Source organism: Pseudophryne corroboree, chromosome 1 (assembly GCF_028390025.1).
Source record: "Pseudophryne corroboree isolate aPseCor3 chromosome 1, aPseCor3.hap2, whole genome shotgun sequence".
NCBI lineage: Eukaryota > Metazoa > Chordata > Amphibia > Anura > Myobatrachidae > Pseudophryne > Pseudophryne corroboree.
This window is the reverse complement of record NC_086444.1, coordinates 821,879,382-821,906,161: the sequence shown is the minus strand read 5'-3', so window position 1 is coordinate 821,906,161 and position 26,780 is coordinate 821,879,382. Positions and strand designations below refer to the sequence as shown.

Genomic DNA, 26,780 nt, shown 5'->3' with positions numbered 1-26,780 from the left:
ACTTAAAATAGCACTGAAATTACAACAACGACTAAGAGACTGAAATGAGGGCATTGTAGCAGTTCAGCTGTCTATCAGTGTTGAAAACAGGAAGTCTGTACAAATGAATTTATTTAAAGGGAAAGAGGCCATGTCTGTCTGCCTATAGATATATGTATATCTAATATGTATCATTCTATCAGGTACAATTTGATGAGCGAGAGGACAGCAAAGCTTGTACTATCCTAATTAATAATGACCAGGTGTATGAGAACATTGAACGTTTCACAGTGGAGCTGAGCATGCCAGCCTATGCCCTTCTAGGACAGATCACGAAGGCCACCGTGAACATCAATGATACAGAAGATGAGCCCACTCTTCAGTTTGATAAGAAGATATACCGTGCCAATGAGAGCGCTGATGTCTTGTCGGTGCCTGTTGAGAGAAAAGGTTTGTTTGTTTGTTTTATCTGTTAAAGAAGATTGTTTCAGATTATGTTCTAAACAAGTGGCATCGCTATAGGCAAACTCAGAACTATGCTCATAAGAAGTGCCTTATGTCTATGATAAAAGGTGTTGGTACTCTTCTAAAGTAACAAGTTGATGTAAGATTTATAATAGCTTTCATAATGTAGACAAGTTTTCAAACACTTATTTTATTGATTTCTTCCTGTTTCTGGAAATAGCTATAAAAATTAAAATTGTCACCATAAAGAATGTACAGGTACTGCATACCTTTGAGCAGAACTGCCACCGATTTTTCCACCTATTTACCCCCTTTGCTTTCCCTTTCTCCACCCCTTTTAATTACCTCTCCATTTCACAATGCCCCACAACTATCATACAATACACAGAGCTTTCCATTGACCACCAAACAGTACCCAGTTTCCCAGGGACTGCCATACAATACACAGACCCTCCCAGTGACTGACTACCATGTGCAGGTGACTTAAAGGTAGGTGAGCAATGTAACAAAGCAATGAGTAAGGCTAGTCAGATGCTTGGTTGCATAGGGAGAGGAATCCGCAGATGAAAGAAGTAATCATGCCATTGGTAAGACCTCATTTAGAATACTGTATTCAATTCTGGAGGCTATAACTTCAGAAGGATATTAATAGATTAGAGACTGTACAAAGAAGGGCAATTAAAATGGTGCATGGCCTACATCACAAAACATACCCAGAAAGACTAAAAAAATCTCAATATATGGAGCAGAAGCTTTCAAATATATCAAGGGTTTTAACAAAGTCCAGGAGGGAAACTTTCTTCAAATGAAGAAAAGCAATAGGACACGAGGACATGCACTGAGACTGGAGGGGGAGGGAGGTAGGTTCAGGGGAAATTTGAGGAAAAATTACTTCACAGAAAGGGTAGTGTACAAGTGGAATAGCCTCCCATCAGAGGTGGTAGGGGCTAAGACAGTAGAGCAATTTAGAAATGCATGGGATAGACATAAGGATATCCTTACAAATAATTAAGGATCAAATAAGGTTTGAGGTAAAAATATGGTAAAAAAATGGGCAGACTAGATGGGCCAAGTGGTTCTTATCTGCCGTCCAATTCTATGTTTCTATACAATATACAGAGTATCCCAGTGACCACCCCACAATAATCAGAGCACCTCACTGACCACCATACAATAGACAGTGCATCCCAGTGAGCGCTATACAATACACAGGGATAGAGCATTCCAGAGAGACACTCTGAGCACAGGTACTGTATGTCCTGAGTGGCCCTTGTACCATACAGAACTCCAGGTGAAAGCAACAGCCCAAGCAAAAGAGATGGCTGAACTCCAGGCAGTGCTTTGTACGAAACATTTCCACAGTAATGTATTGAGCGTCCTGTTATGTCAGTGTCCTAAGACAGATTCTTTTCTGTGCTCCACCTGGACTATTAATCTCTATTTCAAGTGTGCAAGTTATTTGCTTTCCATTCCTCTTTCATACCAAAATTCTGTATTTGCCAGATGTACACAGATTTCAGGCCACCTACGCACCAGGAATTCAGCCTGTATAGTGTCTTACAATAATACAGACTAATCATATCAGACCTGCAGAGCCCGGAACAATGAGTGATGCAGTGAGCACTAGGTACATGCAGGAGGTTCCCACCAGGGCCGTCTTTTCGTATGGGCTCAATGGGCTCTTGCCCAAGGGCCCCAGGAGTAAAAGGATAGCTGAGGGTCCCCTTTTTCCAGGGGTACCACATTTTTGAAAATCGGCCATGGGGAACCGGAGATATCTGACTTCAAAGCAGTGGTCCCCATCTAAGCCTGTTAATTGTTCTTCCCAGCCAGATATCTCGGGTTCTGTCTGACTTAGTTTTTCTGAGGGTATACTCCAAAAGCTGTGACTCTCCCCTTTCAGTGGACACTGGCAGCTTGTCTTTACTATGCCCAGAACCAGAGACATCAGCCTTCAAGCAGCTGGTCCCTGCTCCAGCTCCACACGCCTAATATGCAGTTTTATATTTTTGTTGGTGGATTGCTCTGGCTCCTGAACTCTGATCCCCAAGTCCCCAGTACCTCTTGAAAGGTGGGACTTTCTAGTGTTTTATCCCATTAAAGCTAAGAAATCTATTTCCAGGAACTGGAGATATCTGTAGTAAAGCAAGCAGGGCCGGTTCTAGCCCTTGTGGCACCCCGGGCAAAAAATAGGGGCGTGTTTTCATACAGGGGCGTGGTCAGTTATGCCCCCTGTAGAGCTGTGCCCCCATTTGTGCCCCCTGTACAGTAGCGCCGCTTACAAAAAAACAAAAAGAAAATTAATACTTCCTATCCCCGATCCTGATTCCCGACAGCTGCAGACCTCCGCCGGCGCCGCTCCTCTCCTCGGATCTATGGGAAAGACATCATGACGTCTCACCCATAGCACAGCATAGATAGACACTAGAGGTCAATTATGACCCCTAGCGTCTTTGCCAGTCCCACAATGCTGTGCGGTGCGCGATGACGTCATCGCGCACCGCACAGCAAAGGTCCTCTCCGCGAAGGGAAACTAGACGGGTAGCCGGGGGCACTGCCAAACAGTAGCGGATCTTGCCATGGTGCGGCGCCCTCCGGAAGGCGGTGCCCTGGGCAAAAGTCCTGCTTGCCCATGGCAAGATCCGCTACTGAAAGCAAGCTGCCCTGACCCCGGAAAATGGTGAATATTAAGCCCACTCCACTATCCACCCCTCCCCTGCGTATTAAACACCCCCTACCACCCTGGAAGTCATGTACCGGGGCCCCTTCATTCAGCACAATGTCCCCTTCTACAGTTTAGTGCTCTCCTTCCCACCCCATTTGTGTAGTAAAGGAGTAATTAGAAATTATTTCTCCAGGTCCTACATGCTGAGCAAAAGATAGAACCCCTCTACCCCGAGAGGGACATCAAAGCTGCCGCTGATAGCACCCCCCGCCCTACTACTGATGGTTGGGTAGGGGCCACAGTGCATTGCTGTGCCCAGGGGCCTACACTGCTGTTAAGGCGGTCTTGGTTCCCACAGCTACACCTGCACATACCGCATTATACAGGGAGTCCAGTTAATACCTAGCTCAGAATTCAAATAGGGATTCAACACAGTCATCTACTGGCTTCACAGGATTAGCTCAAAAGGAATGCAAGGATCTGCGACAAACACACAAAATATGTTGCACTGCTTGGAATAATACCCTCTATTCTCAGTGTATAGCGATCATGCTGCAATTCTATTTTGTATAAATACAATTCCCAGAATTTCTTTGGGCAAGATCTCACACAAGGTTCAGTGTTTGAATAAAGGGGTACATTTACAAAAAGGGCTGTAGAAGTAAAGGGGTACATTTGCAAAAATGGGCTGTAGAAAATGACGGGCAAAACTTTAGGTAAAGGGTGAGAGTGTAAGAGCATACCATGTACTCATTGTGTATATACGGGTTGGGGTCGGGTTCGTGACCTTCGGTCACATAACTACTTCCTGGATACCACTGTCATTCTCTGATACTACCTTTATTTGACCTTACATTGCCATGTTCTGTTTCTGCCGCTTTTGCAATAGAAAATATACAGTCATCAACTTGAGGGAGTATATAATTTTGAGCACCATAGTAGGCAGCGATTAGATGTAGCTTCATTTATGAATTACTGTTAGGTATCCAGGACATTATGCTGATATAGATTGTAGCTATGGTCATATACTGTATGAGTATATGGGTGTGATGCAGATGTGCTGATACAGCATATCTGCATATAGCAGTAGTGCACATTAGGCTATTACTTCTGTGCATTGCGATTTTAAACACCTTAATCAGCAAATGTATTATTAAGAAAAATAATTTCTCCAGCTTTCCCCAGCTACATTCCTTTGCCAGGGTCGTTCATAAAAGCCAGTGATGTCTTAATATATTTCAATAATAGCCACTTTACCATCATTATTGCGCGCTTAAATGACTAGATTTCCTGAATGGAGTTCTTTAACATTAACAGTGTAATCACCGGTATTCTCGTTTGCTAGAAGTAGAAACAGTACAGTAATATGCAAAATACCATTCACTTCACAGTCAGCAATTTCCACTATGCTGATGATACAGGTCATAAGGCATATTGTCAGTCTTGTACTTTAGTGTATGTATAGATATGAATGTATACAACACTTAAGGGCCCCATACACTAGGCCGATTTTGCCCGATTTTGCCCGATTTCAGCCCAATTCGGGCATTGGGCCCGATATATTGGGTGAAATCGGGGATTTTCATGGTGCTTGAGAAGCCAATCCGATCCGATGCGCGTTCCCGTGAGCATCGGCTCGGATCCCCCTAGATCCGACATATCACGAGTGCTGCACTCGTTATATGTCAGATCCCACAGTACATAGATAGGATAGTAAAAGATACATCGTATGCAAAAAAACTGCATACGATATATCTAATACTATCCTGCCAACGGGGAGGCTGCCGGGAGGTTGGACGAAATCTTATATGACATGACGGACCATCATGTCGTATAAGTGTATTGGGCCCTTTACACACGTTTTTTTGTGATGCAGCCAAGATGGCTTTATTGTCCCCTTTTGCTCTAACCTATGTAGAGCAAACATAAGTTGTGCAGGGTTGTGCTGAACAGCAATTTCTGCCCTTTAAGTTTGATATTGGATTAAGATTTTAACTAGAGCATGTAGTGAACAACTGGCAGACTGAGCATCATTAGACAGCAAAATATCAACACTACAAGGATATCTACAGTTTTTCTTCTATATTTACTATTATGTATAGCTGACTTTATTCAGTGTACTCCAATGTATGAATTAAAAACTAGTCTTTTGAAGACTAGAAAGGTTTAATTCAGCCTGAATGTACTGTGTGGCAAGTATTCTTCCCTTTCAGACCGCCAGCAATAATATTGCACCTAACAGGGGACAGATGAAATGGCCGGGGTCGAGTGACCTAGTATTTCAACTCGGATAGTGAGCTGGATTGAACACGTGTTCAACCCAGCTCGCAGTGCAGTGTGAATGGGTAAACCGGGTCGATGAATAGGAAGAGGCGGCGCTTGGAGATCATCTAAGCTCCATGGGGCACCACGGCATGTGTCAGCAGGGATGTCACCAACTCGGCAATAAGCCCGGCCGGGCCGCCATTCTGTAAGGGGTCATCCAGGTGTGACTCGGCTTATGCAGTCTGAAAGTGGCACTACACAAATATTTTTTGCATATGGTAGTCTCACAGTCATAACTGTGGCTTTGTAGAGATAATGCATGATACATTCCTGCATCAATATGAAATTATTCACATGGAAATATTTTATTGATATTATATTATTATACTGTGTTGGCAACTTTTTACATACAGCAGTACTCCTGATTAGATATAACTAAAAAAAGAAAGAAAGTTATATAAAGGGCCTGCTCATTAAATCTTACAATATAAAGTAATACATCTGTGGATAAATACCTCCAGCCTGTCACAGAGCTGCCCATAATTTGTTCTGCATTCAGTGGTAGCTAAATGCACTCGTATCACTACACAAAGAATTGATACTGAGCCCAGGATACTGCTGCGACAGGCAACAATATAATGTTTACTGTGCAATCCTCTTAAGGTCTAATGCGTAGTGAGCAGTATGGTATTGTGAGCAGGGTTTCTTGCGTTAATTTGCACTGTGCATGCTCAGAAAGTGAATGCTTGCAGGCCATCAGGCGGAACAAAGATGGGAAAGTACATTATGGGGGGATGTGAAGATATAGAACAGGGGGATAGGAAGGCACAGAACCGGGGGATGAGAAGGTACAGAATGGGGGGATGTGAAGGTACAAAACAGGGGGATGGGAAGGCACAGAACCGGGCGATGAGAAGGTACAGAATGGGGGTCTGGAAAGGTACAGAATAGGGGAGATGGGAAGCTACAGAATGGGAGGGAGGGTGGGAGAGTACAGCATAGAGGATGGGAAAGTACAGTACGGGTAGATGGGAAGGTACAGAACAGGATGATGGGAAGATGCAGAACGGGTACAAAATGGGTAAATGGGAAAGTACTGAACAGGGGGATGGGAAAGTACAGAATTGGGATGTGAAAGTACAGAATGGGGGGAATGGGAAGGTACAGAAAGGGGGGGTGGTAAGATGCAGAACATTGGGACGGGAAAGTACAGAACTAAGGGAATGGGAGGGGACAGAACATTGAGATGGCAAGGTACAGAATGTGGGGGGGGGGGGGGGAGGGGGGGGAGAAGTACAGAACAAAGGGAATGGGAAGGTACAGAACATTGGGTTGGGAAGGTACAGAACGGGGAGATGGGAAGGTACACAAGGGGGCATGGTAAAGTACAGATTGGGGGCATGGAAAAGTACAGATTGGGGACGTTCTCTCACAGGCAAAAATTCAGTCTGGGGCCGGATGTAATGACGCCATGTGGGCATTACATCTGGCCCCTGGTGTGTTCACGCAAATGTGGTTCATGCAGAGCAGCAAGTTAGGGCCTATACACTGGTAGGAGGCAACGCTTTACACTTACTACAGGCTGTGTGCAAATACTACACACACAAAAAAACAAAGATAGAAAGCGTTGGCAAGCTGTATATACATGTATAAAATAGTTTTTATTTATTTATTTATACAATCCAAATATAAAAAACATCACACCAGTGGATGCTATTAAAATATCAAGAAACACACACTTCCACAAATAGTTAATGTTATATATTCTTCAGCATACAGAGGCCAGCTGAAATTGATATTATTTTTCTAAGTACCCTTTATATATTTATCTAGTCTCTGTGAGCCAGAAAGTATCAATTCTATTCCAGGTTTTTGCAACACAGTTACTTCTTTTAGTCACACTAAAGCTTTAGTGTGACTGTGTTGCAAATCTGGAATAGAATTGATACTTTCCGGCTCACAGAGACTAGATAAATATATAAAGGGTACTTAGAAAAATAATATCAATTTCAGCTGGCCTCTCTAAACCGGAGAATATATAATATTAACTATTTGTGGAAGTGTGTGTTTCTTGATATTTTAATTGCATCCACTGGTATGATGTTGTTTTTATATTTGGATTGTATAAATAAATAAAAACTATTTTATTTTTATATATATATATATATATATATATATATATATATACATACACAGCTTGCCAGGGGTGTAGTATGGTATGCCAGCGGCCGGGCTCCCGGCAACCAGCATACCGGCGCCGGGAGCCCGACCGCCGGCATACCAACACCGTGGCGAGCGCAAAGAAGCCCATTGCGGGCTCGCTGCGCTCGCCACGCTACGGGCACGGTGGCGCGCTACACACGCTATTTTATTCTCCCTCCAGGGGGGTCGTGGACCTCCACGAGGGAGAATATATGTCGGTATGCCGGGTGTCGGGATTCCGGCGCCGGTATACTGTGCGCCGGGATCCCGACATTCGGCATACTGAAGACCACCCCTTGCCAGCGCTTTCTATCTTTTATTTTTTTATTTTTTTTTTGGTCTGTAAAAAGGGTTGAGTATTCCCTTGTATTTGTAAAGCAGCTGCAATTCTGTTAAAAACAGAGTATTTAATTGGTGCCAGGAAAACTTGGTTTTGTGTGCAAATACTGACTGATGATGAAGACTAGTAATATAGGTGTATATACTACCAGTGCAAAGGCATGCAGGGGCATAGCCAGAACTTTGTGGGCCCCATAGCAACATTTTGTGGGGCCCCTGCATGTAGAGAGACACCTTATGCCCCATAACAGTGCTCTAGATTATTTTCTGAACCATAGTAGTGCTTTCATTTATTTTATGAATCATAGTAGTGCCCTAGTTCACATTATGCCCTACATTGTAGGGCCACCAGTACACATTACACAACACAGTACCTAATACACATTAGGACATGCAGTGCCCCTAGTCCATGTTATGCCATACCATAGTGCCTCCACTTCATACAGTGCCACATTACAGTGCCCCAGCTCTTATTATGTAACATTATAATACCCTCCAGTTAATTTTTTACCACATTACATTGAGCAGGCCCAGCGGCATAACTAGATATACTGTAGACACCATGGCAAAAGTTTGTAAGGGCCCTTATGTACTACCCAATGGTGAAAAATGTATATAACATATGTAACTTTGACAAGCAAGATGGGCCCCTCTCAGCTCTGGGCCCCATAGCAGCTGCACTCACCTGCACCTATGGTAGCTACGCCCTTGGAGGCATGCACATCTCAAAATGTGTACAGCTCTGCATACGTGCAGCAATATGCACTTTTCTTTTAAGTAATTTACACACATTTTATTTCCAACCCTGCATCAGCCTCGTAGTGTTCAAATAGATCACTATTGAGTACCACTAGTGTTGCATTCATGTCCCAGTGATGTAGGCCTGGCAATCAAAATGTTGTTGGTCCAACACCTGTCACAAGTAGAATCCCTTTATTTGTTGCAGGCTCAATCAGTCCTCAGTAGAGAATGAGATAAGTCAGACAAGCCTGATCCCTATCAGTTTAGAACCTCTGCAACTGCAAAGGCTGCATATTTCATTTTGTAATATTTTCAAGTTAAACAGAAATACTGTCTTATTCAGAAATCTTCATTGCGGCTTCCATTAAAGTTTGTAGACAGTGGATTTTCCTGAACTTTGAATCATGCTGATATATCAATAAACAGCTTTGTGATTGCTTTGGCTGTGCTGCTCATTTGTTTTATTTTCTATTATCTGTGTGCCGGTGACTGTCAGATGTAATGGAAATACCTAAATAGAAGCAGCAATCTTTTAGATATCTGCACAGTTCCAAGCAAAGAAGTATGTCGTCTAACAATGCACTGTGGTCAGAGTCATTTCCGCTACTTGAAACACTACTTTCTATTTTCTTGTTTAGTTTTTGTTATGATTTTTTTTTCTATGCAATTTCTTTTCCTGCTGTTGATTTGTATCTATAGCTAGTTCTAAATTACTTTTTATTGCAGATTTTCCCCCGGGAATTTTTTTAAACTATGTGTTTAACGGTTTAAAGTTTTGTAATATTGTTTTGTTTTCTTTTTTCGTAAACAAAATAATATTGAGTATCAAAAACACTACATTTCTAGACAAGTGATTGCACCATATTTATTACAGGTGACCCAGGAAGCGTTGTTTCTGCTGTTTGCTATACGGTACCAAAGTCCGCAAAAGGCAGCAGTCTTTATGCCATAGAATCGGGATCTGATTTTAAGTCAAGGGGTATGACCAATGAAAATCGTGTCGTTTTTGGACCTGGAGTTACCATGTCCATCTGTGATGTCAAAGTTATTGATGACAGTGAATATGAAGATGAAGAAGAATTTGAGATAGCCCTTGCTGATACGTCTGAGAATGCTAGAATTGGCAACATTGCTACGGCCAGGATCGTGATTGAAGGACCCAATGATGCTTCAATGGTCTTCTTAGGGAATGCCACCTTTACTGTCAGCGAGGATGCAGGTATAAAGTAGCATAAAATGTGTTCTTAGTAAATATACTTATAATTGTAGATACACTGGTGGTTTCATGAAATAACATTGAAGTATTTTACACAGCACATTATTGGTATGTGCACCAGATGGTGATCATATTTCCAGTGCTCACTTGTGCCGATACCTGCGAGAATTTTCCTAATTTCCCTTTATTCATTGAAAATACTTTGCTCTTCATCTTGTATATACACTAATCAAACAAAACTACTTTAATATAGTGCCAGAATTTCTAATTGCTGCCAATCAGAAATTCAGTATCAAGGTAATGTATTACAGTCTTGCATGCCATCAAACCATCAAAAGATTAGCTTTTAGGGGGGCACGCTTGGTACACTTGGAGATGTGGTTAACTATTAATACGCAAGGGGGATAATGAAATACTATTGACACAGCCCTGTCTGTGGCTTTTGCCGCAGCCGCATCCCAGGCTGTTAAGAGGAAGGGGAGGAGAGTACTAATTGCCGATCACAGCCTTGTTGGAGAGTTCTAGCAGCAATCTCCTTTGCCTGTGCAAGGGGGAGTGATCACACTGATATCCCCCCCCCCCCCCCCCCCCCCCCACACACACACACACACACACACACACACAGATTTGCTTATAATTCATAGTGCAATGTTTACACCTTCCCAATCGGGTAATCTTATTTATATTATTCTGTTTTTTTCCATCAGGCTCCATTGAGATACCGGTTATTCGTAACGGGCCTGACCTTTCAGTGCCAACATCTGTATGGTGTGCCACTCGCCCATCAGATCCACCTTCTGCTACTCCAGGAATTGACTACATTCCTAGCTCTAAGAAAATAGAATTTAGGCCTGGGAAGACAGTAGAGGTAAGCTGCTATAACATGTATACATAGGACATACTGTATAGAAAGGCTATGTGATAGAAGCACCAAACACAGGATTTGTGGAGAGGGGTTTCCATACAGAGGTGGAACTACTGTTGGTGCAGCAGGTGTATTGCACTGGGGCCCCTGAGCATGGGTGTGGTATGTGAGCTTGACCACACTTAGGTCGACAGTGTCTAGGTCGACCACTATTGGTTGACAGTAAGTAGGTCAACATGGTTTCTAGGTCGACAGGGACTCTATGCCGACATGTACTATGTCGACATGACAGAAGGTTGACATGAGTTTTTTCACTTTTTTTGGGTGTCGTTTTCTCCGTACAGTGACCGGGAACCCCAATTAGTGCACCGTGTCCCCTCGCATGGCTTGCTTCGCTCGCCGTGCTTCAGGCAAGATGCCTCGCTCCGCTACCGATTACAGGTTACCATTCCCAGCTGTGGGCCACGTGGATCGTAAAGTATGAAAAAGTTCAAAAATTGAAGAAAAACAGTGAAAAACTCATGTCAACCCTTTGTCATGTTGACCTAGAACATGTCGACCTAGAAACCATGTCGACCTACTTACTGTCGACCTATAGTGGTTGACCTAGACATTGTCGACCTAAGTGTGGTCGACCTAGAGACCGGATACCCCTGAGCACAAAGGGGCTGACTGCTACCGAGACCAGCAATGTGTTATCCCCTGCCCCCCAGCAGACCATTTTGAACAATGTCTGATGAATGGCGCAATGCAGAGAGCAGGGTGGGCCCCACTGCCTGAGGGACCTGCCCCTTACCTTAGGAAAACAGGGATGACCTTGTCTGTGCTGGACTGATAGAGGAATCCCGCCACGTATCAGTGCTGATGATCAAGCCACATACTGCCTCTAATTAACAGACAGCTGGACATTATTTCTGATTCACTGCTGTCTGTGAATTAAAGGCAGCTCACAACCAGTATAACTGGCACTGTCCGAGTCTACCTGTCTGAGTGCCAAACTGAGGACAGCACAAGGGACAGGGAACCCTGTGACTAGGGAGGCCAATCCCGGGATCGGGATCGGTGGGATCCCAGGATTTGGACCCAAAAATGCCGAGATTTGAATCCCGGGATTGGAGCCTCCAATTCCCGGGATTCACGGGATTACATTGCGCATGTGCGGGAGGGTGGGTGTAAGTAATACTACTTACTACTATTAGGCGGGCGGCAGCCATGGACACGCTGAACGCGGCGGCAATCAGGGAAGCCTAATGTGTAAAATGGGGACACTTGCCTGCCGTATTTTGTAAAATGGGGACACTTGCCCGCCGTATTGTGTAAAATGGGGACACTTGCCTGCTGTATTGTGTAAAATGGGGACTCTTGCCTGCCTAATGTGTAAAATGGTGACACTTGCCTGCCGTCATGTGTAAAAAGGTGCGGCCACTTCCCCGACTGCTGCGGCCACTTCCCTGATTGGCTGCCAGTCGCTTCATTTGAAATGCCACCGCGTTCAGTGTGTCCATGGCTGCCGCCCACCTAATAGTAAGTAGTATTACTTACACCCACCCTCCCTTCTGCGCCGCGACCTACACCCTCCCGCACCGCTACCTACACCCTCACTCCGTGCAGTGCTCACTAACAGCCTCCCTCCCGCGCCGCTACCTACACACTCCCTCCCGAGTCCCGTACCGCTACCTACACCCTCCCTCCCGAGTCCGCACCGCTACCTACACCCTCCCTCCTACACCGCTACCTACACCCTCTCTCCAGCGCTGCTCCCTACACCCTTCACTGATCCCTACTGCAATCCCGGGATCCCGAGAATCCCGGGATTGAAAAAACGGCCCGGGATTGGCCTCCCTACCTGTGACAGACACAGCAGAGGCCACAGTTCTCCGCTCCCACCCAGGTAAATGCGGTTCCGGTATGAAAGATAGATAGTGTCTAGTTAGACAGTCAATAGATAGACACCATATGTTAGATGGACATTAGGTCGACAGGGTCAAAAGGTCGACAGGGTCAAAAGGTCGACATGGAAAAGGTCAAAAGGTCGACATGAAAAAGGTAGACACCATGTTTTTTGCATTTTTGTGGTTTGAGTGGATAGTTTTGTCATCTGGGACCCCCAATTGTAGAAAGGCATACCCTCGCGGGGCTCGCTTCGCTCGCCACGCTTCGGGCACGGTGGCTCGCTGCGCTCGCCACAAGGTTTATAACCAACTCTATGCCGACATGGATAGAGAAAGTATGAAATAATCCAAAAACATGTTACATTTAAAAAAAAACATTTGTCTATCTTTTTTATGTCGACCTTTTGACCATGTCGACCTTTTGACCTGTCGACCTTTTCCATGTCGACCTTTTGACCCTGTCGACCTAATGTCTGTCTAATATATGGTGTCTATCTATTGACTGTCTAACTAGACACTGTCTATCTATCAAACGGATAGGATCAAATGCCCCCTGTTCTCCGCACTGCACAGGACATTGTGCTTGTACCCCTGTTACCGACTGTCTCTCACTCTCTCCCTGACACCATCTGTCTCCCCCTGCCTTCTGATGTCACCTTCTGCCACCCCTTGCCTTCTTTTGTCACCCTCTGTATCTTTATGTTAGCCTCTGCTTCACCCATTGCTGTTTGGCATGATTTGAACTTTGGAGGGGGGCCCAAATATATTTTTGCACCTCTGACCACCACTCATAAGTTCCACCACTTTTTCTAAATGTTTGACTTTAGAACGATTGTAGCCAGCATGTAACAAGCTATAGTCTGCCCCAAACAAAATGCAGTTTATGTAATACAGTACGTCAGACATATGCAGACCCAATTATCACGGTAAGTAATTTAGCAGATCTTCTCTCTGGACAAAGATTGAGCACACAAATCCACAGACATACATAAACAGCAGACTTCGTCGAAAAATCTGCTGCCATTGGGCATGTGCGGCAGCTTCATTCCGCCCCTTATAGTGCATGTAGTTGCCACTGGCCAGGTTGTGGGGAAGGGGGATTTTCCGGGCAACACGTACCCCCCACCCCCTTTGCATTTGCCTATGGTGGAAGTGATAAACGAGAGACATGTTTTTCCTGGGTTTCTGGCCTATGTATTTTAAAACCCCTTGAAGATATTTGTGGTTGCTCTGCAGGGAGCGTTGGGCTTTTTGTAAAAGCCAGATAATAGCTCCTGGGTTGTGAGAGAGAAGGAAGGTCTTTATCCACAAGACCCATTTTGTCTCTTTAGGCCCTTCGGGGCTTGTGTCAGAGCTTGGCTCAGGTTCTCACTACCTGGGGAAATAGGCAGCAGGCCTGTTATGAGACTGTGCTTTACTAACTGTAACTGTGTTTGTGTCAGGGGCATTAGTTCCTAACACCCTGAGAGAAGGAATCTGTTATGTTTTTGTTTGTTTTTTTAAATCATGTAATTTAAAAAAAAAAGGCATAGAAAATGACATAAAAAAAAAACAAAAAAACATGCAATTCAAGTGGTATCACATGTAGGGCCTGATTCAGACCTGGCTGCATCAGCGTCCCGCAGCGCAGCTTGCCTATATAGTCAAACTGCGCAGCGGTCGCATTACGGCTGCGTGACCTTGCACATTGCGGGTTGACAGCAGCAGGCATTCAAGGGGCGGCGACTCGGCATTGGGGGGCATGGGCCGGACGGGGAAGTGATGTGACCGTTTTTGGGGTGGCTGCATGATACCACACGCAGTCGCTCCGATTAAAAAAATGGGGGCCAACTGACGGGTCAGCCTTAGTTTGATGCACATTGAGGGTTGGGCCGTCACACATGCTGGGCGGCTTTGCCCCATGCACAGGGCTGTTTCTAGCCAATTTGGCTCCCAGTGCGAGATGTAAAAATGCGCCCCCCCCCCCCCCCCAAAATATAGATATAAAAAGAAAAAGTATGTGGCGCGCGCTCCTGGCAAGGGTGTGTGACTTCAGTAAAATGGGCGTGACCCCATTAAAATGGGTGTGGCCTCATCTGAAAAGACTACCTTACACACCAGTTTTTGACCTTGCACCAACAGATCACGGCCACCACAGGAAAAAAGGGGAAATAAATTATATTATGCCATACACCGCAATGCCCTTGAGACATTAAATCTCAATTTTACACATTACGGCAGGCAAGTGTCCCCATTTTACACATTACGGCAGGCAAGAATCCCCATTTTACACATGACGGCAGGCGAGTGTCCCCATTTTACACATGACGGCAGGCGAGTGTCCCCATTTTACACATGACGGCAGGCGAGTGTCCCCATTTTACACATGACGTCAGGCGAGTGTCCCCATTTTACACATGACGTCAGGCGAGTGTCCCCATTTTACACATTATGTCAGGCAAGAGTCCCCATTTTACACAATACAGCAGGCAAGTGTCCCCATTTTACACATTACGGCAGGCAAGTGTCCCCATTTTACACATTACGGCAGGCAAGTGTCCCCATTTTACACATTAGGCAGGCAAGAGTCCCCATTTTACACAATACAGCAGGCAAGTGTCCCCATTTTACACAATACGGCGGGCAAGTGTCCCCATTTTACAAAATACGGCAGGCAAGTGTCCCCATTTTACATATTAGGCAGGCAAGTGTCCCCATTTTACACATTAGGCAGGCAAGAGTCCCCATTTTACACAATACAGCAGGCAAGTGTCCCCATTTTACACATTACGGCAGCCAAGTGTCACCATTTTACACATTAGGCAGGCAAGAGTCCCCATTTTACACAATACTGCAGGCAAGAGTCCCCATTTTACACAATACGGCAGGCAAGTGTCCCCATTTTACACAATACGGCGGGCAAGGGTCCCCATTTTACAAAATACGGCAGGCAAGTGTCCCCATTTTACACATTAGGCAGGCAAGTGTCCCCATTTTACACATTAGGCAGGCAAGTGTCCCCATTTTGCACATTAGGCAGGCAAGTGTCCCCATTTTACACATTAGGCAGGCAAGTGTCCCCATTTTACACATTAGGCAGGCAAGTGTCCCCATTTTACACATTAGGCAGGCAAGTGTCCCCATTTTACACATTAGGCAGGCAAGAGTCCCCATTTTACACATTAGGCAGGCAAGAGTCCCCATTTTACACATTAGGCAGGCAAGTGTCCCCATTTTACACATTAGGCAGGCAAGTGTCCCCATTTTGCACATTAGGCAGGCAAGTGTCCCCATCTTACACATTACTGCAGGCGGCAGAGGAGGGGGGGGGGGGAGGAGAGAGAGAGAGAAACTTACGTTTGAAGAGGTTCTTTCCGCTCTTCGACCCGCCTCTTCCTCGTCGCGCCAGCCGCCTGGCCCTTCCTGTAGCTTGGCTCCCCCTCCTCTTGTCAGCAGTACTCTGCTCGGGGGCCGAGTTTTGTGGAATGACGCAATTGCGTTGTGACGACACGATGCAACCGCGTCATTCCGCGAAACTCCGCCCCCCAAGATGGGTACTCAGGAAGAGGGAGGAGGGGGAAGCAAAGAGCAGCTCGCCCGCCCCAAGAAACGGAACTGCCCCAGCATAAGAGAAGATGGCATACGCAGCCAGATCTGTGTCCGTCTCTGAATCAGGTCTATTATCAGCATATGCAAATATGAATACATCCAAAAGTATAGCAGACATGAAAATAATATATTAAGGAGAAGAGTACATTGAGTGAGGCGAATACAGCTCATATAAGGATAAGTATAATCAGCGCAATCAGCCTAGGATATATAAACAAATATAGGCTTGTGCATCAAAATTTCGGAAAACATATCCACAGTCAGAGGTATATGTAGGCAGTCGGTGTGTGCAGAAAGCAGAGCGTTTGTGAATGAGCCATAAAGTATAGGACTCAAGAGGCGGTAGTATGAGTGTAGCGGGAGTTCTGCCAGAGGCCCCATTCCATTTTCCTGCTTCACTGGACATTTATGTTTAGTGTACATAGGGGTATATGTATTGTAACGGCACAGATTGTGCCACTATAACTCTTCCTGCTGCGCCTCATTATGAAGGCGAAGCAAGAAGCCACTCCGACAAGATGTACTAACATCTTGTCTGTTGAAGCTGGGGCTCCGGCGATCCCCACAGATGCACTGTGTCTCCCAGCCGGCTCCACTCTGCATGTGCAAGATCTCCTCCGCAGCCAGGAACAGCTCTGGATATCGGCGTGTTATCTGTTATGTAGCAGCGCTGAGATGGACGGAGGCACATAGTGCCTGTCACTGAGCCTGCACCGCCAGTGTCATACATGGGGGAGAAGCAGTATCAGTGCACATAACGTGCGCAGATACCACTTCTCTCCCATATCACACATTTATTACATTTACACCACAAAACGTTCATGTGAAAGTGTAGTATTGACTAACTCCACACAGGTAGAGAAGGAGGGAGGATCAGGGGTCATCCAGGAACAGGCAATACAAACACGGGATAGCGTAAGAAGGCTAGTAACGAAGATGGACAGATAGGGAATCCTGAAGATCTAGGCCAAAAATACAAATACTTGGGTTTCTTTAGAGGAATTTGGATACCTGTGTTGCGTTCACAAGCCATTATTGTGACCCAAAAAGCAGACACTCATGGTCAGGAATCTTTTATGTTTAGTGCTCAGATGGGATAGGATTTATTTTTTTTGTTTTGTTTTATGTACTGCACAATAAAACTATCTGCGACTAGATTGCACAAAACCCCTGGACTGGTGTGCTACTGTATTTTCCCTGGCTACTGTGTGTTTGGAGGTGCCCATCTACCCCAGGAGAGGGCACCCCTGGGATCCGGTCTGAAGATCGACACTGTCTAGGTCGACAATGTTTAGGTCGACCACTATAGGTCAACAGTCACTATGTCGACAGGGTTTCTAGGTCGATATGTGCAAGGTCGACAGGTCAAAAGGTCGACATGAGTTTTTCACATTTTTCTTTCTTTTTTTGAACTTTTCAATACTTACCGATCCACGTGGACTATGATTGGAGCGGTAATCTGTGCCGAGTGAAGTGGTAGCGGAGCGAGGCACCTTGCACGAAGCATGGCGAGCGAAGCGAGCCATGCGAGGGGACACGGTGCACTAATTCGGCTTCCCGGTCACTGTAAGCAGAAAACGACACCAAAAAACTCATGTCGACCTTTTGACCTGTCAACCTAGCACATGACCTAGAAACCCTGTCGACCTATATTGGTTGACCTAAACATTGTCGACCTAGACACTGTCGATTTGATGATCTACACCCGGCACCCCTACCCTGATATCCTCACATCTACTAATGAGTGAATTCAGTAGACCTCCCTCTCAAATTACCCTCTACATTGAGTCAACATTACCCATGTTGAACAGATCACGCAACAAGCCCTCACCTAACATTCACATTTTATAATAATATTTCCACTCCTAACAGCCCTGATATCGAATAACTAGTATTCACAAACTCAGCACCGTGATCAAATTGTGGATTCTGTACAAATCATTGTTTGCCCAGAAATCCTTTATTTTATGAGAACAGCTACACATACAAACCTACAGAGACAATCTTAGCTTTATAACACTGTGCTAGCTTTAATTAAACTGAGCTGGTCAGGAAAATACAGCTGATATTTTTGTTGTTGTTTAATGTTGTTTAATTTAACATTAATGTTTTCTAAATGTTTACATTTTTGGTTAATAAACAGTAGATTTCTGCATATTTATTACTTCCTGTGCTATCACACCATAATAATCCCAGTCATTTGCTATTGAAATGTTCCAGTTGCATAATGTAATACATGTATTTGGGTGAATGACATAACACAGAATAGGACAGGTCCAGAGTGTATTGCAGTGGTTCTCAAACTCTGTGCCCTGGGACACTTGCTGGGGTGCCTTGGGTTGGTAGCGCAGGACAAATTCACATTTTTTATGGTCATTGTAATAGGAAAAAACCCAGTACTGGTGGCTGTCAATCACAACATATGTGAACAAACAGAAGCAAATCTAGTCCCCCTCACCACATAACTGACCTAAGGATGACTTATAAACCCAATTTACTTAATTTAATATTTCTTTCGAAATTTAGAAACTTTTGGTCTAGGGGTGTCGTGAAAAAATTCTGATACTCTAGGGCGCCGTGAATTAAAAAAATTTGGGAACCACTGGTGTAATGGATTAGTTTGGTTACTTGAAATAAGAATATTTCTCTTTCATCCATATTTGCATATACGCCAGCATGACCTATTTCCATGATATTAAAATGCACATACAGTAAGTTCTGCTGTTGTTTTCCTCATGTACTGTATATCCTTATTGCAAACACATGTCCTGAAATCAGTAATTGATTTAATATGCCTTTAACACCAATTAGTTAATACTGCAGTTGTGAAGTAATAGGGTTGTGAAGAATATTATGGACTGATATTGGGCTTTATGACCACAACTTTATTGATTCCTTATACATTTTTTTCGTTCACTTTTAAGCACACCCAAGTATGTACAGTGTTGCATATGGCATCATTAATATTACATACATTAAGACATGAGGTGCCAAATGAGCTACTGTGAACCAGGCTGTAAGCTATTTGTGTGGTGTTGGATACAATATGTACGCTAATGTAAATATGTTGCCATATGTTTTTAGTTAGGGATATTATAATAATGCAATAAACCAGACTGATGTTATTTTTATGTGTGTTACATAATGTGAGTGATGTGAGTTATTTTTATGTGTGTTACATAATGTGAGTCATTTATAGTGTTTATTTTATGTTTCTTGGCAGCTGACAAGTATAGTAAAGTAAAGCTGATGTATAGCACAAGCAGGATATATAAGATGCCTTTATTTCTGCATTACAGCATTGCACACTGTCGATACTTGATGACACGCAGCGCCCAGTGATCGAAGGGCTAGAGACATTTATAGTGTTCCTCAGCTCTGCCCAAGGGGCTGAACTCACAAAACCATTTCAGGCCACCGTTACTATCAACGATACCTTTCAGGATGGTAAGATACTCTGTACTGTACTTTGGAAGGGATGGTAGAGGCAACGCAGGGGATTTGTATATCCAGCAATATCTAATGTATCCATTCCATACAATAGGATTGTGAGTAGAAACATGCAGATTTCATCCTAGTGGTGTGGTAATAGTGGCTGCAGTCTTTGCATCTGTCTGTGTCTGGAGCTATTTGTCTCACTGTGCTGGAGCTGCCAGTGCTATTGCCAACATCTCCTCTCCCCCGTGGAGGGCTGCTCCTGGCATCATAGTCATAGGTGGGAGTGTGCCTATTGCTGTAACACAGCCAAGGGGCAGTGTTATTGTCCTATAACTCACATATAACAGTAGTGCAGTAGAAGAGGCTAACTCAGAGGTTCCCAAACTGTGTGCCGTGGCTCCCTGGGGTGCCTCGGGACACTTGCAGGGGTGCCCTGGGTTGGTGGTCCAGGACCAATTCAAATTATTCATGGTCAATAAAATAGGCAAAACCAGCCCTGGTGGCTGCCAGTCATAAAATATGTGGCCAAACAGAAGCAAATCTTGTCCCTCACCACACAACTGACCCTAAGGATGACATAAACGCGATCTACTTAATGTAATATTTCTTTCTAAATTTCTCAATAAGAAATTTTTGGACTAGGGGTGCCGTGAAAAAAATTCTGATATTCTAGGGCGCCGTGATTCAAAACAGTTTGAAAACCACTGGGCTAACTACAATGCAAGACTAGTAAATAAAGGGGAGGAGCAGTTTATGTACCACACGTTACATTTTGCATTAGGACCCAGATATTACTGGCTACACCTTTGCCTGACCTTATCACAAACTAATTACACAAATTAATTGTGTGTGCTGTCAGCTTTAGATATTTGGATGTGTGGTTTCATTTATATTATTGGAAGTGTATGTACAGTGGGCTATTTATATGTAATGGAATACACCACATGTAATTGTTACCAGTAATTAGCTACTTTCTATATAACTTTGTTTTCTTCCATAACCTAATTAAATTAGCAATTTCTAGTCAATTTTAATGCATGGATCATTGTTTTATCATGTAAATGGATTTCCAATTATACAAATCCTTATTCAAATATATTTTTGCGGTGTGCTAAAAATGATGGAAGATCATCAAGGTTATTAAATGCTGAAGCAAAAGAAAAATGACATTTACATCCACAATGTGTGTGTCCCAGTTGGATCCAGATGATTTGGGCTACAGATCTGCATGTGATCATGTGTGAGAGTATGAGCTAAGAGCTTGGCGCTATATGCAAACGTGTTTCCTAGATAGTGTAAGATATGTGCCAATGTATGTAACCTAAGTGAAGTTTCCCTTTAGTTCCCAGCATGCAGTTCAGTAAGGACCTGTTCACAGTAAAGGAGAAGGATGCATTACTGTATGTTCCTGTCATACGTACTGGAGATTTAAGTTATGAGTCTTCAGTACGTTGCTACACACAGTCTCAATCTGCTCACGTCATGGATGACTTTGAAGAAAGAAGAAATTCTGATGATTCACGAATAACTTTTCTGAAGGGAGAAAAAGTAAGCAGTGCTTCTTCCTTTATTGACTCATTGGGAATTAAACTGGTTTTCCTACTTATGAAAACCCTCCTTCTTGAAATAGTTCAGCCCTCTAAATGTATCACTCAGGTGGGGGAACCCACCTATAGCTTCATGCACCTTGTGGTCCACAGTATTTAAATTAGAAAGAGGATCATGGAGCATTTCCTTGAGGAGAAGAGGTGGGGAACTGAGGGCCATTGTGGTGGGAAGTGTATAGTGAATGGGCAAGAGCCGTGGCCAGCCAGTCAGGTGCCATAATCACAACACTCGTTCTGATCTAGCAAATTGGATCATTAAGAAAGGGTTTGTCTGCAAGCGATGAAAGCTTCCTGCTCTTCTTATAAAACAAAATGGGGTGATGGTTGGACTGGTATATTTTAAGACTAGGATTTGTATAAAAGGGTGTAATGTATTTCTTAGTGATGCACACACTATTGATCAATACTGAAAATAGTCACATGCCTTATCTCTTTTAACAGTTGAAAAATTGTACAGTATTAATCAATGATGACTCTGTGTTTGAGCCAGAAGAGCAGTTTAAGATCTACCTCAGTAACCCCCTAGGCAATCACTGGGGTGGAGCAAGAGTTGGGAAGACCGACATGGCTACCATTACTATTTCAAACGATGAAGATGGTGAGGTCTATACTTACAAGAGAACGATCACCTAGAAATATTTATCAATAAAATTAAACGATTGTTTAAATATAAATGTGGGGGTCATTCCGAGTTGATCGCTCGCTAGCAGTTTTTAGCAGCCATGCAAACGCATTGTCGCTGCCCACCGGGGAGTGTATTTTCGCTTTGCAGAAGTGCGAACGCCTGTGCAGCAGAGCGCCTGCAAAAACATTTTGTGCAAAGCAAGACCAGCCCTGGACTTACTCTTCATGTGCGTTGATTCTAACATTGGAGAGTTGGCTTTTGATGTCACACTCCCGCCCAGCGTTCGCCCAGCCACGCCTGCGTTTTCCCTGGCACGCCTGCGTTTTTCTAAGCACTCCCTGAAAACGGTCAGTTGACACCCAGAAATGCCCCCTTCCTGTCAATCTTCTTGCGGCCGCCAGTGTGAATGAAAACGTCGCTAGAACCTGTGCAAAACCACAAATGACTTTGTACCCGCACATCGCGCGTGCGCATTGCGGTGCATACGCATGCGCAGAAATGCTGATTTTTAGCCTGATCGCTGCGGTGCGAACAACGGCAGCTAGTGATCAACTCGGAATGACCCCCAATGTACAGTGATGGTAAATGGAGAAATAAAATCTGGAATTTATATAAACTAAATCCTACTGATGTGTTTTATAGAACTTGTTTTTAATCTACATACACATATGATACAGGTTACCAAATAATATATCATGATTTATTCATCATTTTTTTAAACACATTTTTTTCATTATTATGGTATTTAGTATTTTATTTTATTTTTACCCCAGCACCCACTATTGAATTCGAAGAGTCTACTTATCAAATTCGAGAACCTCAGGAACCAGATGGAGTAGCTAGTATAAACATCAAGGTGATCAGAAGAGGAGACCAGAACAGGACATCTAAGGTCCGTTGTAGCACAAGAGATGGATCTGCTCAGTCAGGAGTTGATTATTATCCAAAAAGCCGGGTTCTAAAATTTAGCCCTGGTGAGTTATATTTACAATCATATAGTTAAGATATTTTAAAGCATATCATTTCCAGATGTATCTTTGGGTTGTACCTTGATAAACTAAATACTTTCACAAATTGGCAGTAAGTTTATAAAGGATAGTTTATATTGCAGTTTCACTTTTAATATTATATAGTTGATAGCAATTTATAAAGATATAGGGGTGTATTCATGAAGCAGTGATAAGAGTGGAGAAGTAAGCTTGTGGAGAAGTTGCCCATGGTAACCAATCAGCTGCTCCATACAATTATATAGTATGCAAATTATAACTGTTACTTCAATGCTGATTGGTTGCCATGGGCAACTTCTCCACTGGCTCACTTCTCCACACTTTTCACTGCTTCATGAATAGGCCCCATAATCCTTCTACATGTTATGATTTTTTATGTTTTTCAGATTGTTACTTATTTTTTAATTGTTGTATATGTTTATTTTTACAGATGTATATTGATTGATTGATTGATTGATACAAACCGTTAATGCTACTGTAGAAATATAATTGATTAATCTAAGTAGAATCTCTATTATTCCTGGTCGCACAGATGGCAGCGATATAGGACAAAAATTCTTAACTTTTATTTTTATATTGCCAACACATTAAGCAGTGCTTTACAGAAAATGCTTGTTATCATTCACATCAATCATTATTCCAATGAATCTTTCACTCTAAATTATGTCACACAACACACAAACATTATGTTTTTGGAGCATGGGAGGAAGCTGGAACACAGAGGGAATCCACACAAACATTGGGGAGAACATACAAACTGTATGCTGATAGAGCTTGGTCAAAATAAAACCCATGACTCCAGCAATGCTTCCTACTGTACAACCCTGTCATCCATAGTTGACTCAATATCTCTGCAGGCATGGCTGCAAGCTGAACATGATGCATAAAAACATTAGAATTAATATTGGGCATTTTTGTTAAATGCATTTCTTGATGCGGATGATGATGCCACGATTGTTCTGTTTTCTAAATCTGATCTTCAGATAGTTGGATCTTTTATCCAAATTGGACAGTGGGCCTTATTCAGGTTTGTTAGCAAACCAAAAAAGTAAGCAGTTAGGCAAAACCATGTTGCAGTGCTTGTGGGGCAGATGTAACGGGAAGCAGTTAGCTTCCCGATGGATGGATTAGGTTTAGGCATTTAGTAGGGGAGGTTAGGCTTAGGCATCAAGTGGGGAGGGTTAGGTTTAGACAGGAGAAGGGGGGCGTAGTGTTAAGGAGCAGGGATGGGAAGGTTAGGGTTATGGACCGGGGAGGGAGGATTAGATTTAGGCATTTAGTAGAGGAGGTTAGGGTTAGGCATCAAGTGGGGAGGGTTAGGTTTAGGCAGCGGGGAAGGGAGGATTAGGTTTAGTCACCAAGCGGGGAGGGTTAGGTTTAGACAGCGGGGAAGGGAGGATTAGGTTTAGTCACCAAGCGGGGAGGGTTAGGTTTAGGCAGCGGGGAAGGGAGGATTAGGTTTAGTCACCAAGCGGGGAGGGTTAGGTTTAGGCAGCGGGGAAGGGAGGATTAGGTTTAGTCACCAAGCGGGGAGGGTTAGGTTTAGGCAGCGGGGAAGGGAGGATTAGGTTTAGTCACCAAGCGGGGAGGGTTAGGTTTAGGCAGCGGGGAAGGGAAGATTAGGTTTAGTCACCAAGCGGGGAAGGTTAGGTTTAGGCAGCGGGGAAGGGAGGATTAGGTTTAGTCACCAAACGGGGAGGGTTAGGTTTAGGCACCACAGGGGAGGGTTAGGGTTAGGCACCCACAAGGGAGGGTTAGGGGGATTAATGGGGGTCTGTCGGGATTCTGATAGACGGGATGCTGCTGATGGTATACTGACAGCCGGCATCATACTGAACCCGATGTAACATGTGCAGAGAGATTTAGGTTTGGGTAACTTAATTTGTTTTAAAAAACAAATAATTGTTTCTAGCAGTAATGTAAATGTAAAAAAAAAAATAGATTCTAGCAGTCTGTGCTTTCCGGAATCACTTACATATCATGACACTAGTTTTTATTTACTTCATAGTGTAATATATTTATTCTGGTACAGCATAACCATATGTCACTACATGCAATCCAAATACAGTATAAAAGATAAAATTTGAACAAATACGTACAGTACATTACTTGTAATGTCTCTAATCATCATTACTTGCAGGTGTGGACCACATCTATTTTAAGGTGGAGATCCTGTCGAATGAAGACAGGGAGTGGCATGAATCCTTCTCACTGGTTCTTGGACCTGATGATCCCGTTGATGCCGTGCTTGGTGATATCACTACTGCTACCGTAACTATTCTGGATCAGGAGGCAGCAGGAAGTCTAATACTACCATCACCGCCTTTAGTAAGTACGACATCATTAAATAAATGTCACTGAATTTTATTACAGATATTACCAGCAATCACAAAGAGTCATGACCCACATTCCTGAATATAGTGTCAGATTAGGGGCTCATTCATTAAACCCTGAGGCCTTTATGAATTATGTCATCCATAAGATACGGTCGTTAGGTCGACACAGCTTAGGTCGACGGTCATTAGGTCGACCACTGAAGGCCGACATGCAGTAGGTCGACATGGTCAATATGTCGACATGGTCATTAAGTCAACAGGTCAAAAGGTCGACATGAGTTTGTTTTTTTCCTTTTCATTTTTTGAATTTTTTTCATACTTAACGATCCATGTGGACTACGATTGGAATGGTAACCTGCAATGTCGCTAAGTCATTCTGAAACTGAGGGATTACTATTACATGTCTTTGAAATATACTGAAATAACTGTTTTATTATAGTCTAATTGTATCATGGAAAGCAGTAGTTCTCATCACTTTTTTTTTTTTTTAGCCCACAAGCAAATTGTTATTACAGTAATACCCTTAATGGACAGTAATATGGCAATACATTTGATTGATAACACAAATGCATGCAAAAGCATTGTTTGATGCTTAATGAACTAATGACAAAGGGGTCTATTCATGAAGCAGTGAAATGTGTGAAGAAGTGAGTCAGTGGAGAAGTTGCCCATGGCAACCAATCAGCATTGACGTAATAGTTATAATTTGCATACTTTAAAATTATACAGAGCAGCTGATTGGTTGCCATGGGCAACTTCTCCACTGGCTCAATTCTCCACTCTTTTCATTGCTTCATGAATAGACCCCAAAGGTTTTTACGTTTTTTTTACTTTTTGATATAGTTGTTTGATGCACTTTTGGAGCATTGGTACTTTATGGATGTACTTGGTACTTTATGGGTTCGGCTGAGCAGATTTCCAGCCATTACAGAGATCTCTATAGGCTGCCAGCTAAAATAAACTAGATTTCCCTGTCTGCATATCCCACATTGTATACCAGCAAGGTTCAAATTAAACCTTGCAAATAACTGAATTGCTAAAACACAAATATCCAAGTTGGGAAAGAAAGCACTTTCTTACAGGGGCACTCTGTCTATTGTTAGAAATAAAACATAACTTTTATTACGTGTACTACAGACCTAATCAGAAAACTCAAATATTCTCATAGAAATGCGGATAAGCATTAGGCAGAGTGCCCCTGTAACAGAGTTCTTTCTTTCCAACCTTGGATATTTGTGTTCTAGCTGTATAATACTCTCAGGGTGCACCTCCACATAATTATTCCTATCCAATTGGTCCCATATGAATAGTATGTGGATAAGCCTATATCCCAACTCACACATATCACAGTCAAGAGAATCCAGTGCTCTGCGACCATATCCCACTTCCCTGTTTACTAACCCACATATTAAATAACTGAATTACCCCCTATAATTCTTATAATTTCTAGACCATATAATATTTTTATCTTAGGCAACTTTTTGGCATGTTCTAATGAATCAACTCCAGAATTATCACATTTATTTGAGTTTAATGCGAATACCTTGTCC

The 26,780-nt window shown here is 43.3% G+C and overlaps 1 protein-coding gene across 1 annotated transcript in view; it reads left to right on the top strand.

Moving 5' to 3' along the window:
• FRAS1 (Fraser extracellular matrix complex subunit 1) overlaps positions 1–26,780 on the top strand; it is an 887,592-nt gene that overhangs the window by 819,276 nt on the left and 41,536 nt on the right. Inside the window, exons 55-62 of the mRNA XM_063919583.1 lie at positions 183–429; positions 9,531–9,875; positions 10,580–10,740; positions 19,517–19,664; positions 20,998–21,203; positions 21,704–21,860; positions 22,661–22,861; positions 25,035–25,222. Coding sequence (XP_063775653.1) covers positions 183–429; positions 9,531–9,875; positions 10,580–10,740; positions 19,517–19,664; positions 20,998–21,203; positions 21,704–21,860; positions 22,661–22,861; positions 25,035–25,222 — 1,653 coding nt within the window. The remainder of the gene's footprint in view (positions 1–182; positions 430–9,530; positions 9,876–10,579; positions 10,741–19,516; positions 19,665–20,997; positions 21,204–21,703; positions 21,861–22,660; positions 22,862–25,034; positions 25,223–26,780) is intronic.